The sequence below is a fragment of the Aythya ferina genome (assembly GCF_964211825.1).
Source record: "Aythya ferina genome assembly, chromosome: 26".
In the NCBI taxonomy this organism is placed as follows: domain Eukaryota; kingdom Metazoa; phylum Chordata; class Aves; order Anseriformes; family Anatidae; genus Aythya; species Aythya ferina.
Window position 1 is genome coordinate 3,703,970 of NC_140324.1, and position 14,974 is coordinate 3,718,943.

General features: G+C 49.9%; 1 protein-coding gene across 7 annotated transcripts in view; it reads right to left on the reverse strand.

Annotated features, from left to right (window-relative positions):
- Positions 1-14,974, reverse strand: part of PTPRS (protein tyrosine phosphatase receptor type S) — a 150,996-nt gene that overhangs the window by 5,382 nt on the left and 130,640 nt on the right. For 4 of the 7 annotated variants that reach the window (XM_084498421.1, XM_084498419.1, XM_084498424.1 and 1 more), the window contains 8 exons: positions 14,349-14,396; positions 10,092-10,189; positions 7,259-7,382; positions 4,329-4,504; positions 3,641-3,760; positions 3,360-3,514; positions 1,089-1,374; positions 460-638 (listed from right to left, as the gene is read on the reverse strand). In XM_084498421.1, the coding sequence (XP_084354547.1) occupies positions 460-638; positions 1,089-1,374; positions 3,360-3,514; positions 3,641-3,760; positions 4,329-4,504; positions 7,259-7,382; positions 10,092-10,189; positions 14,349-14,396 (1,186 nt within the window). The remainder of the gene's footprint in view (positions 1-459; positions 639-1,088; positions 1,375-3,359; positions 3,515-3,640; positions 3,761-4,328; positions 4,505-7,258; positions 7,383-10,091; positions 10,190-14,348; positions 14,397-14,974) is intronic. The other 3 variants (XM_084498423.1, XM_084498422.1, XM_084498425.1) reach the window with 1 other exon arrangement.

Here is a 14,974-nt window from a genome sequence, read left to right on the forward strand (position 1 = left end):
AGCGTACACAATGGCTTGTGCACATGGCTGTGGGAAGCACATGCAAAGACTGAAATACAGGAAAACAAATAGTGCTGGGACAGAGCTAGAAGGATGCAATGTCTAAAGGGGGCCTGAGGTGGTGTCTTTGGTGCTAGTGGCCAAAAAAAACCAAAAAACCACCACAAACTAAAACCCAAAACAACCCAAAACAACAAAAGCTTGAGTGGTGAAGCTTTTTCTAATTACTGTTTCCACAGGTGAAGGTGAATCCAGATCACACTGTTATGAGCTGTAAGCAAGAAGGAATTTCCCTCTAAACGTGTACTGTGTGCAGTACAGGTAGGGGATGGGACAGAACAGACCGGTGTTATCACCTAGTCCTAATCACCTAATCCCTTAGTGCTGCATCCTCAGAAAGCAGCCTGCTGAGTTAGGTTAACACCCTGATGGTGGCGAGGGCAGCCAGGTGCTGGTTACCTGTAGCCATCAATAAAGCTGGCGTTGATGTAGTCTGACCCTTCCACTCCCCTGATGGGCTGAAGGCAGACCCGCGTCGTCTCGTATGGCATGATGTTGACAAGGCGATTCTTGAATTTGTTGCATGGGAGATTGGCACTGATGAACCTGGAGGTGTGGGCTTTGGAGTTGGCGAGTCGCTGAAGATAAAAGCAGAGTCACAACCACTTGCTCAGCTCCTGGCTGCCCCTCATCTGCCTGGCCCCCACGGCAGCCTACATAACTTGCCCTCTGTGCTCCACCATTTTGTTCCACCTCATGTGCTCCCCATTTCTGGAGGACAGAGAGAGTGACACGCCCCCCCCAGCAAAACTTTCACAGCAAACATTTAAAAACCCAATCTAAGGAAGGAGCAAATTCAGTGTGGATTTGAAACAACCAGCCAAGCCTCCTGCAACAACAGCGCAGTTTCCCCTGGGAACTGCAGCAGCAGAAGCCAGAATAATTACTTCTCTAACGTGGCACCAAGAAGTTCCATCAGCCTTGTAAAGGCTCCCTGTCTGCTATGAGTGCCAGCAGAAGACAGCTCCCACGAGGCACACAGAGCCTTCCCCAGTCACTACTAGCCCAGTTCAAGCGCCTGCCTTTACCTTGAACTCCAGTTCCATGCCTGTCACGTGCTCTCCAACTTCGATCTGTGCCAGTTTCTGGATGTATGTGTAGAGATTCCTAGCTGGGACTTCTGTGTTGCCACAGGCAACAGCCTCAAGCAAGGCATCGTGTATAAAGCTGTACTGGTCTTCTGTCTGCACCATGTAGTTGCGCTGTGACCTCATGAGGGTAACGTGCCCGTAAATGTCCACTGTCTTCTCGTGTTTTATCCTCTCTAGCATGGCGTCGATCACAATGAAGCAGCCGGTCCTTCCAACTCCCGCGCTGAAAAGTAGAGGAAGAAAGCTGAGCGATGGACAACTCACCCACCAAAGAAAGAGGTTCTTTGCCACCCAAGTGAGGAGCTTTCCACTGGTGCAAACAGCAGTAATTGTGGGGTAGGAATGGACACGAGGCAGACAGCGAACGACCTGCACTCACTGGATGGGACAGAACTGAAGCCTTGTGAACACAGCTATTGAAGAGCTGAGACCAAGGAATTCTTAGCAAACCAGAACATACCCAAATGGTTTTGGTTCATCTGTTTTATGGATTTTCTTGTATTAAAAGAACTTGCTTAATCAAACTGGTTGTGTTAATTCCCACTCACCTCAATGTGTTGCTCTTAGCAAATTTAAAAAACAAAACAAAACAAAAAACAAACTGTTGGAGGATTTGGGACAGTGGAGGACAGCGATGACACCAGAGTTACTGCTGCTCTAAAGTCACTGGTGCTACAGTGGCACCTGTAAAGCCTGTGCTGGCACCTGAAGGGCTGCTTATCTGAGCCCAGCCTGGGCCACAGTGGCACAGGGAGGCTCCTGGAGTTCAGAGCCAGTGGATGGAAAAGTTCCCTCATTGTCTGTGCTACTCTGGGTGCAGATGTGCTCAGCCCTAGTACCAAAGACAGTTTGCAACGTGCAGAGATTCACTTTGAGTCTCTGCTCAGGTTAACAAAAAATTCCAAAACAGAGTTTGGCCTTCTGTCACCTGAGGACCCAAGATGAAAGGTGGCCTCTGGTAGCATGACTGTTGCCCCTCCACACTGATCTGCCCCGCTTCTCACACCTCTTTGTGTCACATCCCCATGAGGGGAGCTCTCCTGGCAGACACACAATTACGACAATGCTAGGTAGGGAGCTTGAGCAAAAGGTTAGCACGACCTAAGGGCTTAAAAAGCATGTCTAACACTCAGATCTTTCAGCATCTGAGAAACGACTGATGTTGTAATGAGTTACATGCGTCACCCCTTTTCCTGAATGTTTTTGTGCATTGAGGTAACATCAGACTTGCATGTAATGGCATTTGTGAATCAGCAGGGCTCTGTGGGTCTGTGCATTTGCCACTGCTAATAAAGGGTTTCCTTTCACTATTCTGGTGCAGTGCCCTTTTTTCATAAAGCCCCCTTGATCTCTGTTAATTAGATTGCCTAACACCTGAACCAAGCAGGTGACTGGAGCTTTGGCAAGAATTTAGCAGCTGATCTGGGAGCCGGTTCCTGCACATTGTGAGCTGACAGCTCTCTTTATTCATTTTCTGAGAGGTGCACGATAATTGCCATCTGCAAGGTTAGTGATAAGTTGCCCACTTACAAAGCCTGTTTAAATGGCATCCTCTAGGAGAGGCAGGATTAACTTCCCCCAGCAGCCTGTAAAATTCAGATGTCTTTCCTCAGTGCTGAGTAACCTGCAGGCTTCTCCACAACCTCCTGAGGAACACAGGGATTTATCTAAGTTGAGGCTGCAAGTGTTCCTCTTTGGGTTGGAAATTGAATTAGGGAATGCTACCTGCCTGCGGGGGCCTTCAGTTTGTCATATCAGAATGGCTGCAGCACTCAAAAACCCCCTCTTTCAATCAATGTCAGCTATCCCTTTGACAGCTCAAGCATCTCTCCCTCCCAAACACCCAATGCAGCAATGCCAAGCAGCTTCCTAGGTCACACTTGAGCTTCCTCCTTTCCCACTGTGACAAGAAACTACCCCTGCACAGAGAAACAGAGGCCAGAACAGCATAAGGTGCTTCCTGCTGCTAGTAAAGTCTGAGTAATTTGGAACCAACTAAACCACTCATTGCTGGAAATTCTGCACTGAATGAAAACCCCAAGTATCCTTGTCAGACGCTGGCTGGGAATCCACTTTACAGGACGGCTCTTACTGGCTGGGTACTCGCTAGGAGATTGAATGTCTCCGAGGTACAGATAAATGGCCTACTGACATTTTGCCTCCCTTGCAGAGAGCCCCGTGTAAGAGTGCGGTGTGGGATATCAGTACCTGCAGTGCACCACGATTGGACCAGCATCCGGGGGGTTGCAGGTTTTCACCCGTCTCAGGAAAGCCAGGAACGGGGTGGGGTACTCGGGTACACCGTGGTCAGGCCACGCTGTGAACTGGAACTGGCGGACCTCCCGCTTCTCACTGGAGCCGTTCTGCAAAGAGAGGAACACGCCGAGGGTAACGTGCAGTACCAGCACAGCGCCGTGCCCTGACCGTGCCGGGTGAGGACGAGAGCGTGCCCGTCTCTGGGAAGGAAACGGGGGCAGGAGAAAGCTCACCTTATGAAGGGAGAACGTTCGAACGCAGAATGTGGCCAACTCGATGGTGTCGAGTAACGTCACTTGAATCATTCCGTAGGTGTCTGTACCTCGGCCTGGCCAGTACTGGTCACACTTGATCTGGAAGACAGAAGGCAATGCTGAATGCTGGAACAAACCCCGGACTGCTGGAACTCATCCCCAAAGCATCCTGATGTTACAAGTGAAGCTCGCAAGGTTGCAAAGGGGAGGGAAGGTGCAAGGAATGTTTCTTTCCAGAGCACTGCAACAGGGAGACACCTGGCATGGAAAGCTCCTACGAAGGCTTTGGTGCACCACATCAATCACATCAACAGACTGGAGTCATCTTGAAAATGAGAGTGAAAGTACTGGGGCTTGTTAAACGAGAACTGAACATAAATCCGAGGTCTGCCAAACGATTAACTCCAGGACAGACCTACAGAGCATGTGGTGGCATTGAGTGTCCTCTTCTCTTGGAGCTGCAATGGAGGCTGCAGCTTTCTGGGATGAATTTTTTTTTTTTTTTGAAGGAATGAATCACTGAACTTTCAGGGTGCTGGCAAAACAGGTAGAAATCCCCCACTGACATAAACGTGGGCTGCAGATCAAAGGAATTCACTGTTCCCCAACCCTACCCTCCAGTCCCCCAGGATTATGACTAACTTGTCATCCCTCTCATGCTTCTTACCCGTGATTTCTCCTCCAGCTTAGTCATCATAACAATAGTAGCTGAGCGCTGCTCCCACACCATCCTCCAGAAGTCCCCAAAGGTCTCTGGCAGAGGTCCTTGCGTGGCAATGTAGGCATTCTGCTTCCGGTAGCCATCAATGTAGTTGGCATTAATGTAATCACTGCCCACAATTCCTGCATTAAATCAGCAAAACCAAGTCAGTGGGTTGTGCAGGACAGGACTTGATGCAGCTGGAAGCATAAGATTTGCACAAGAATGTTAGAGAGAATTTCCCCTGCAAAACATGAGAGCCTTCATGGCTTGCTGGGTTGGAGTCACTGCAAGAAGACTCTTTGCAAATTCTTCCCAGCTGAAGTTCCTGTCTTGAAGGTCTGAGCTACAGGGAGACAAATAATTTCCTGCAGGATATGTTAGAGAGACCAACTATCAAACCTTAAGACCACACTCTCATTGGTGTTACTGCAAAAGTGCAGGCTTAGGGCTCTTGCTTTGCTGCTCTCAAATAGAACAAAAGAAGTCCTTGTCCCAAAATGCCCAGGAGCTGGGTACCAAACGCATCTGGGTGATGCTCAGCGTGGTCCACAGCCTAATTCCAGGCAGCGAGCTACAGCTGGACAAAGCACGGAATAAAACCAGGCTGGATTCAGCCAGTAAAGGCTTTGAAATTACAGGCTTTGACTTGCTTTAAATTACCCGCTGTCATTTTTATTTTTATTTTTTTCTATTTGCATAAGTTACAGGCTATTGAGTTACAGCTGCCTGCTCGTGTCCTTGCCTGACGGGTTTGATGCGAGTGGCAGAAGGTACTGCCAGAGCAAAGAGGGTGATTGGGACATGGCAGGAGAAAGCTGCTCTGAAGTTAAAATGGACACTGGCATGCGCTGGTGTTCAGGTTCAGCTTTAGAGAGCCTCCAGGACTGGCACGGACAGTTTGCACTGTTTGGAGAGTTGGCCCCTTCCTAATTACAGCAGAGCGGTTGGCCGGGCTGGCAGGTTTCTGCTAACCTAAGATTAACTCGGTACAGAACGCTTAACTCGTGTCTCGAGGGGCAGCTAAGGGTGGGGAGCTGTACCAATATGAAATTGGGTTGCTGGTCCTCGTCCTGCTGGAGCAAAAGGCATCGCTGCTTCTATTGGCTAGGTATGATCCAGGCTGAATTGCCTGCCAGTCCTCAAGGGTACTCGGTAATTTCAGCTGCTGGTGGAAATGGCTTTTGATTAAATTTCTGGAGGGTTCCCTTCCCCCAGCCTTTCCCAAGCTGAAATTTCAGAAGGGAAGGTGGCTGTGCGGCGGCAGCAGGAACGTGATCAAGGCTGAGCTTCCGGAATTAATCTCCTCTCCGGCCCCCTCGGGTCCGCTCTGTAATTTAAAATGGTGGCCATGAGCTCCGGCAATGTTTTGTGCTGTGACAGGCCCAGTTACAGAGAAGTCACTGAATTAAAGCCACTACTTCTTCCTGACCAAGCAGACGGTGACAATCTGCAGCCTTGACAAGTCCAGATTTAAAACAAAAAGAAAGCAACAACTAATTCCTCCAACGCCTTTCATCTTCCAGCTCTCAGCATAAGCTACAGCCTGGTAGGAAGGAACAGAGCAGCCAAGTCAGAACCTCTCAGAGGCTTGGAAATTAAACCTCACTCCCTTGTACTTATGCTGCCGTCAGCAGCTCACGATGCCACCGGGGCAGCGAGTGCTGCCTGCATCCACCCTGCCTCCTGCTTTCCTGAGAGCAGAGACCAGCCCGGTGTCCTTCATTTCTGCACTTGGGCTCTTCTCTTGAATGACAAGGCAACTTTTTAAAGACTTGGCTTTCCTTGGCTCATGCAATATTAATCTCAGAAGAAAAACAAGCTAGAACACAGGCGTCTTCACAATGAGAAATGCTTAAAATCCTCTAATGGCAGACAAGACCAATCCAGATTTGTGCAGCTTTTTGGCAGATCACCATGATCTTTTGTTACCTCAGGAGCAGCTCTTCTGCCTCCTTCGATCCCTCAGAATTACCTTGGCAGAGGGAGATTATTCTAGCAATTCCCTTGTCACGAAGGCTTCTGAATTAACCTTTGAAATCACCAGGGGGCTATTTGCATGTCCCATATCCTCTCTGCTCAGATGATCAGCTCTGGCAATGCAAGACTGGCCACAAACGCTTTATCCATACAGCACAGCCACACAAAATATTCCAGTCTCATCATCTCAGGTTATCTCAGAGGCAGCAACCAAAGCAGATCCCCTGTTAAACTCCATCTCCTCTCCACCAAAAGCCCCTCTTATCGTAGCATGCACCATAGCAACTCTGTCAAGAGCCACGGGTTGTGAAATGTAATGTAAATTTTCTAACTGCACCATCACTCACGTAAGAAGCTCAGAAAACAATTTATGACCTCTCAGGCTAACACTAAACCTTCCTTATTCTTAGCCTTTTAGGGGCCAGCACTGCAGTGGGAGCTGCATGCCGCACAAGCTTCACGTCTGCACGACTCAGCAGCCTCATCTTTGCTGTGCTGCTGACACTCACATTTGTACAATTAGCCCTGTGCCTGCTTCTTATTCATCTGCTGTACAGATAACGTTCCACATCCACTGCCACCCGCTGCCCTGCTCCGCTCTCTCTGAAGCAGTATGTGGTCTGAATTCTTCCTGTTCGTCAGAAACGTATCGTGGGGATCTCTAAGTAAAGCAAAGACAGCTTCTTGATAAAGCAGCCTTTGAAATGAGAGATTGCAGCTCCAGGGAATATGTCAGTCACCAGAATTTAACAAATGTGTGGTTTACACAGGTACCTCTCGCTTGCTACCCCCCAGGGAGATGCTAAGGGAAGAATATAAATAGAAGGGAACAGGGAAGGGAAGAGAGCACGTATAAGATGTTCCTGGGCAGGAACTTCAGCCTAGCTACCAGGGAGGAGCAGACGCTGCTACGGTACCTTCGATGGGCAGCAGGATGACGCGCGAGTGGTCGTAGGCGATCACGTTTGCGTAACGGTTTTTGGGCTTGTTCACTTCCAGGTTGGAGTGCTCCCAGGTGAACTGCTGACCAGGGTCAATGGACTGGAGGAATCGGGAGAGAAAACAGAAGAGTCAGAGGGGGGGGGAAAAAAGCAGCAAATGAAGCTCCGAGTACCTTGCTCCACGTGGGACAGGTCACAGCTCTGAAGGTCTAGCTGAGGATGCAGCATTCACCGTTTTCTTCCCTCAAGAGCAGATCTTTGCTGTGGAAAAGCCTCAGCCCAGTGGCATAGCGTGCTCAGGTCCCATTTCCCTTGGCCCCAAGCACTCAGAGCAGTACCCGAGGCAATTCCCTCTCTGGCATGATGCAGTGGTGGCAAAAGCATCAGTGCAGTTTCAGGCTGCAATACAGAGGCCTCGAATCATACTCGTGCCGTGGCTGTACCGGAGTAGTTGCAGCCCTGAGCTACTGACACTGACAAACGGCAGGCAGTCGGGAGAGAACAACGGGGACAATCACATCAGGAGCTATTTGTGAAATGATGAAGAGGCTAAATCTGTGCATGGTTAAACTCAACAACAATTAAGAGGGCATAAATACACCAGCGAGTACCTGGGAAGGGAGATATTGAAGCGAGGATGAGGTTTATAACCACAGACACGAGCAGGATGGGAACTGCCAGGGAAAAAGGCAGCAGGAGAGGTGCAGGCTGCTCCATGAAAAGAGGAGACAGCGCTGCTCGGGACAGCAAGGGCTCAGTGCCCAGGGGCTCCCAGGTGCAAAGGGGGCTGAAAACACCACGGGAGCGTGGCAGGGGCAGGCACCCGCGGGCAGCAGGGAGGGAGATGTGCATCTCCCCGGCCAGACAGGGGGTAAGGAACCTGGCCCTGAGGGCCTGAATCCACACGGCTGTTTCCTAGAAGGGATAAGAGTAAACAATGAAACGTGCTGGAGAGAAAAACCTTCTCTGCCTGTCCTGGTGATTTATGCCAGGTTTGGTGATTTTTTTTTTTTTTAAGGTCCAGCTGCCCCAGATATGGAAATTAGGTTAATTACGTTTACCTCTAAATCCTCAGCCGGAGAATTAAATAAAACAAGGGCTTAATTCCTTCATCATTTTGCAGAGCCCAAGGGGTTTGCCTCAATTGGAGGCTTGGCAGGAGCACGTCGAGTTCTGCTTCCCGCTGTTCGCTCTCCCTCTCCCTGCCTGCCCGGTGGGGACAGGGCCCCCCCTGCACCCACCTGGGCCCGTCCCTTTGAGCCTGCAGAGTTTGGCCCTCGCCAGGTGCCTGCTGCCTCTGCACCCCCTTGCTGTGCCGACCCCAGAGCTCCCCAGCAGAGCTCAGCTCCGGTGGTGGGGGCAACGCGGGTACAAAAGCGCCCGACACCAGCGTCCTCCCTTGCACTCCTGCTGCCGAGCATTTCTAACTAATGGGTATTTATACTGTTGTAATGTGTCTGTTTGCTCTCTATCCCTCTAATCTCGCCTCACATTCATTTCATTAGCGATGTTTGTTTAGCTCTGGCTCTCCCACTAGAGGAGGTTGTGCTGGAACGAAGCCAGGGCACTTGGGATATTGCATTATGCAAATCAGGCTTTGAAATCAGGATGGAGCATATTACCAGGCTGCTGCTCCCCTTGCGCCCCAATGTGGGGTGAAAGACCCCAGCAGAGCAAACACGCCTTCTCCACCATGCAGCCCCCCTTTGTGGGGAGCTGGGACTGCAGAGCTGCCTCGCACATGTTGGTGTTTGCAAGCCAGACTGGGGAGAAAGCATCCCAGAACCAGCCTTTTGTTCAGAAAATAGCCCCTCGCTCTCTGCCTGTATGCAGAACTAGGCAGTCTAGACTAGTTATTAGTCTAAAAATATCAGGGCGTTTTGTCTTTGAGCACCACCGCCGAAAAATTCAGTTGTTATGTTCAGTCTGCAGTGAAAGCAACTTGCAGAGACCACCCCAGCAGCACCGGGCAGTTGCACTGGGATTTAAGATTTCAGCAGTGCTGACACAGCCGTGGCCAGGAGCAGGTTTGCACGTGAGCACAGCCCTTCCACTCTGGAGACAAGGAAGCCATGTCAAGTAGCAGCAGTGGTGATGTGGGGCCCCGATTCTCTTCTTTCCCCCCTCAGTTTGCCTTGGGATTGGCCCCACCTGTCAGAGCACCTGCAAGGTGGCAGTTTGACCGACTGGAGAACCACTGGAAACGCACATCCAGCAGCCACAGCTCTGCCTGGCTGCTCATCTGCAGAGCTCATTTCAATACCCAAACATTAGCAGGAAGGAGAAACGAGAGCACAGAAATCCCAGACAAGACAAGGAAGGCAAAAATCACCCCGTTTCCTCAGTTTTGGTTCAGTGACTGCTGATTGTGTCAGCTGGGGACGTGACTTACCGGTCATCCCTCCTAACTGAAGCTATCTAGAACCACGGATCTCATTCCCTAGCTTGATCCTCTGCACGTTCAGCAGTGACACAGCCATTCTCAAGGAGAAGTCCCCATCCCAGCTGTCTAAAACGTCACCTTCCAGAAACACATTCCCTCCTTTAAAGGGAACTCAGAACCCTGCCCAAGACGCCCCCTCTATGGCCAGGAAAGTCTCACGGCTCAAGTGTCTTCCTCTTTTGCTATCTGGAACTGAACCTAGGAAAACACTGAGCAAGTATTTGATTTTAAATTTGCAAATGACTTTTCTATTTCAACTGACCATACCCTTAAAATGAAACTCTGTTTATCTGGATGAGGGCCTGTCTGAATTTCCTAATTTCCTGGCTCTGCAAACCCATGCACAGCACTCACTCTTGCTCATACCTCATACTCTTGGGATAATTTCAGGTTATCATTAGCTTTGAGATGCTCTGTGTGTTCAGCCAGCTCGGAAACAGGGATTGGTGGGTGGCTGAGCATACCTAAAAGACAAGACAGCAGGAAAAGAATCTCATTTAATAATACCTAAAATTCACAACGGTTGCACATTTTATAAGAAAGAAGAAACAAGAAAAGAAAATAAATTACAATGTAAGATCTGCAATGAAAGTAGGGAGGTTAGAAGAGAAGAATTCAGGGCTCGAAATTGTGTCCTTGGAAGTAAAAAAAATTAAAAATCAAGGAAATAAAAAAAACAGTAACATGAGTGTTTCCGTGATGGCCCCATTTTCAATGTGTAAATCAGAGCAAAACAAAAAGGAAAATCCAAAGAGCAGATGCATGTTAGCAATTCCAATAGTGGACTTAAAATGAGCAAACGCTGCCAGAGGAACCTACGCAGCAAATGTTACAGCACCCGCAATGATCATAAACAAACTCCAACACAAAAGAAGGGAAGGGGCAGGGATCCAGCCACCCATGGCGATGTGGGGCAGGGGGAGGGAATGCAGATGGGAGGAAGCAGGGGAGGCTTTTCAGGAATTGTCCTTTGCACAATGCTGGCTCTGTAAGCTTCTCGGTGAGCTCATGGGCACAGTGGGGTTAGCATTCAGGGCTGCAAGAGCACAGCCAGGTAGGGGAAAGTCAGGTACTGGCTCCTCTTGCTGCTCCTGGGCTGCAGAGGATGCTGTAGAGCACAGCCCGCAGCCCACCGGTGCTGCTCTGTCCTCACCCTCCCTTTTCCAGCTGCAGGTAGGATGTACCGACCTGGCCGGCCACCTCTGCTGGGGATTTGTTCATTACCTTTGTGACAGGGGGACAAAGATCCTCCTGCCCCTTTCTCAGTCTGTGGAATGGGAAACAATTTGCTGGGGAGCCCGATGCCTCATGGCCCCAGTTCCCCTGCAGTTTTAACCAACACTAGCTGTGCTCTTACTGAGGCTGAGCTGCCAAAGAGCAGACTCGGTCGTTTCTGAGAAGATCCTGGCAGCGAGGGCCACGCTACACCAGCCTCAGGGCACATCTCAGCCACAAATGGGACTGAGCACCTATGGCAGAGCTGTCAGTGTGCCTAAAGGCAGAGCTGTCCGTGTGCCTGCAGTACGATTTGCACAACCCGCTCCAAGAAGAGCGGCTGGAGCTCTGCAAAGAGCAGGGATCCTTCCCGTCCTACCCTCTGCAATAGCTACGCTACCAATCAAGGTGGAAAAGCTCTCCATGCTTTGCTCATCTGCATTGGATCATGTTTTTCCAGAGGCTTCCCATGCTGTCTGCCAGCCGATGCCGCTACGGATGGCAGCGGCCAGGCAAGGAGAGCAGCATGCCGAAAAGCCCTGGGCAGTGCCCCCAATGAGAAGGATTTGGGGTGGAGAAGAGATGGAAGCCAGGGAGAATTTCGAGCCCCGTGGGTGTTGGTGTGTGACAAAGCAGCGGCGGTGGCAGCAGCATGGTCAGATACTCTGAAATATCAGCACAGAGATGGCAAAGCAAGCGTGACGTCCTCAGTTTTACAGTGAGTCCTCGAGAGACGCTGCCTCCCCCAGGCCTGGGGACGGGATGAGTCTGCCAGAGCGGGGACCTGAGGCACCACTCCAACGTTTTGTTCTAAGCTAACTAGGTGTCTATTTTCAGCACAAGGAAGCGTGGCTGAAAATAGAAGGGCTGGGGGGGAAATAGACCAAAAAAAGCCCACAAAAAGAACCCTAAGGTGTTCTGGAGGCTGTGTTGGCTGCGCTCTGTTCTGCTGGTGATCAGGGCAGAAACTCTCCCAGCTCACGAAGGAGAAGTTCCCACTCTTGCTGTCCTGCAGCCTGTTCCACCTAGAGAAGGATTTCTCCTTGGGTTCCCACTGGAAGGTGGCAGCCATCCACCCTGCACCCGGCACTGGGTGCAGGCTGGGGGCTTGTGGAGGAACTGGTCATCTCTCTGCCCTCACTGGGAAGGGAGGACAGTACTGGGATACCAGAGGTCAAAGCACCTTAATATTAGGAACAGTTTGCCCAGTTCCCATCCTTCTGCTTCTGAACGTAAGGGCAGCAAACGTACCTTGAGCTGTACCACTACAGCAGAGCCCAGCCCTACTCAGAACAACTTCTGGCACCTCAAGAAGTCTCCATCTCTCTGCGGGTCGCCCCCTCACTGACTCCTTCCCAGCTGCCACACCTGACTGCTGCAAAAACCTCCATTATTTTGCTGGTATGTGATTAGAAACACAACGGTGTAGATAAAATCCCAAACAGTGGACATGAATGTTATAAGAAAAAAAAAAAAAAAAAAACTAACATCAACCATGAAACCCCATAAAAATAAGCAAGCAAGGAAAAAAAAACATCAGGTGAGATGCTCTTTGGCTCTGAAGTCGCAGAGCAGTGCGTGTCCTTCCCTTCGAGCATGCAGGCTGTACGGGCAAGGCCTGCTGTGCCAGTCTGGAAAGAGAAGTCACGTCCCCTTGGAAGGCATTTCACAACTTGCCTTCATAAAAACTTGATGAAAAATCATCAGTGGGACCAGCTTCTGAAAACCATCTCTGCCTCCATGCTGGGGAACATCCTGCCCCCGCCTCCCACCTGCTGCGAGCAGACGCTGGCTGAGAACTTGGCTGATGGGAACTTGCCTTGTTTTGCTGCTGCTAAGGACAAAAATCCCCTTGTCGGATTGATTTCTAGGATTCTTTGTAATAGTAATAATAATAAAAAAAAAAACGGAAACTTCTGCAGTGATAAACACTTTCCTGGTCAAAATGCCAAGCATATCGGGGTTCCCATTAGGTCCACGAGGCTGCTATGTCCGGCTCTGCTTTGCCAGCTGCAGCAGCTTCTCTTTTGTCTGCTTTGATTCCCTAACTCTTTTTAGCCACGAAGGGAAATGGCTCACTGGTTCCTCTGCTCAGCTCCTGGCTACCTGTGGGGCTGCCACCCCGCCACCTCCCGCAGCAGCCAGGGTGGCAGAGGGAGCGCTGCCATGGGCGGAAGGATCAGCCTGGCTTAAAAAACACACAGACCCCTCTGTGTTACCATAAAGGGGGTGACGGAGGTGGCAGGTGGACTTGGACAGTGCTGGCAGGAGCATTCAGCACCAAAGAGACCAGTGCTGGGATTCAAGTATTCAGAAAACTGCCCCAGCCCTCGCGTCTCTGAACACAAGCAGCACCCGTGGTTCTTCACATTTGTCAGCTGAAATCTCGTATCCATTTCCCTGCCCAGCATAAAAAAAAAAAAAAAAAAAAAAAAAAAAAAAAAAAAAAATCAAACCAGCACCACCCAGCAAAGCTGGGATCTTGGCTTCTAATGGGGATGAAGTCTTTCAGAGCCGGTCTCATCTACCATTTCAATCACTTGAATCTCTCTAATCTTCTCACAAAAGACTTGATTCTCTGTGCACCAGCCAACTCACCAGAAACGTCACCCTAACAGCTGTTCCACGGGCCGGAGCCCATTTATCCTTGCAAAATAACCGCGGCTGGATGGCACTCCGTGCAAAACCCACGGGTGTGGAGGACCGTGGAGAGGCCTCTGGTCTTTGTGTGCCTGGAACAAGTCGGTGCCAAGGAACAGACACCTGCCACAGATGGGAAATGGCTCTTGTCCTCGGCAGACATGGAAAGGTGCCTGCGTGGCTCTCTCCAGAGAGAGACGAGGTCGTCAGCTGCAGCCACGGTTTCCTCCTTCCCCGCGTTACAGAGCGACGAACACAACACCACGGGCACGCACGCACACAACGCTCACACACTGCTGCACAAAAGATTGTTTTCTGCCCGTGGATAAGGACGAGGGACATTTAGGCAAGCTTCTGAAATGAAACATCGTCGACAATGGGGAGAAAAAAGAAGCCTTGAAACCCCCGTTTTTCTCCTGACAAAGCAAAAGAGCCACAGGAGGAGGGAGTCTCACACCGCTACCAGGGGCTCTGCTCTTGTGCTCCTGCTCCTATCCCCGTCTTGCAAGAGGCCTGTTTGGTACTGTAAAACTGGAAGCACAGTTCAGACAAACAGATGGCACAGAAAAGGGATGAGATGGGCAAACACTGCGGGGATACAGAGAGTTCAGCAAAAAAAAAAAAAAAAAAAAAAAAAAAAAAAAAAAAAGAAAGCAAAAAAACAAAACAGGAACAAAACGGAATTGGAAAGGAAAGCGACAGAAGAGGGAAAAATAATTATGGGGGAAAAAATGAAACCAACAGGAACAAAAACACACAGGAACTAACTTTCAAAGTCAAACTCAGGGTCACTGAGAGGGCTGCTCAGACCAGAATCTGCAGAAAACAGTAAAAAAAAAAATAAATAAAATATACACTTTTTAAAAAATTTCATGCTAATAAAAAAACGAAAAACAAAACAAAAAAAATCAACATAAATCTAAAGAGGAAAAGAAAGTTATTCTTTGTGCTGATTAGGCAAGGACAGGATCACTAAGATGTGCTGTTCCCTCGAGATGCTCATGCACTCTCCTGTTCCTGTGTCCCCCCCCTTTTGTTTTGCTGCTGGGGACGGGACAGAGACCCTCTGCGTGCTGCCCCCGGGACACCTGCCTGGAGAAGAGCCCAGGGGCCATTCCTAAGGCACTGCAGACTCAAGTCAAACATTCTGCATTTCTCCCACCTGCAGACTGCACCACAACCTCCCCATAATAACCGACACACCTCCAGTTCTGCATTCCCATCCGTTTCCTATTTCCATTTCCACCCAGCTGCTATCGAAGCTGTGCGGGAGGCGGGCGACCAGCTCTCCCAAATCCCTTCAAACCTCATCCTGCTTTACAAACCCGGGAGCATGGTGAACCAGCCAGCTTTGGCTCAATAATGTTACAAAGAAAAGTTGGCAGCGTCTTTTT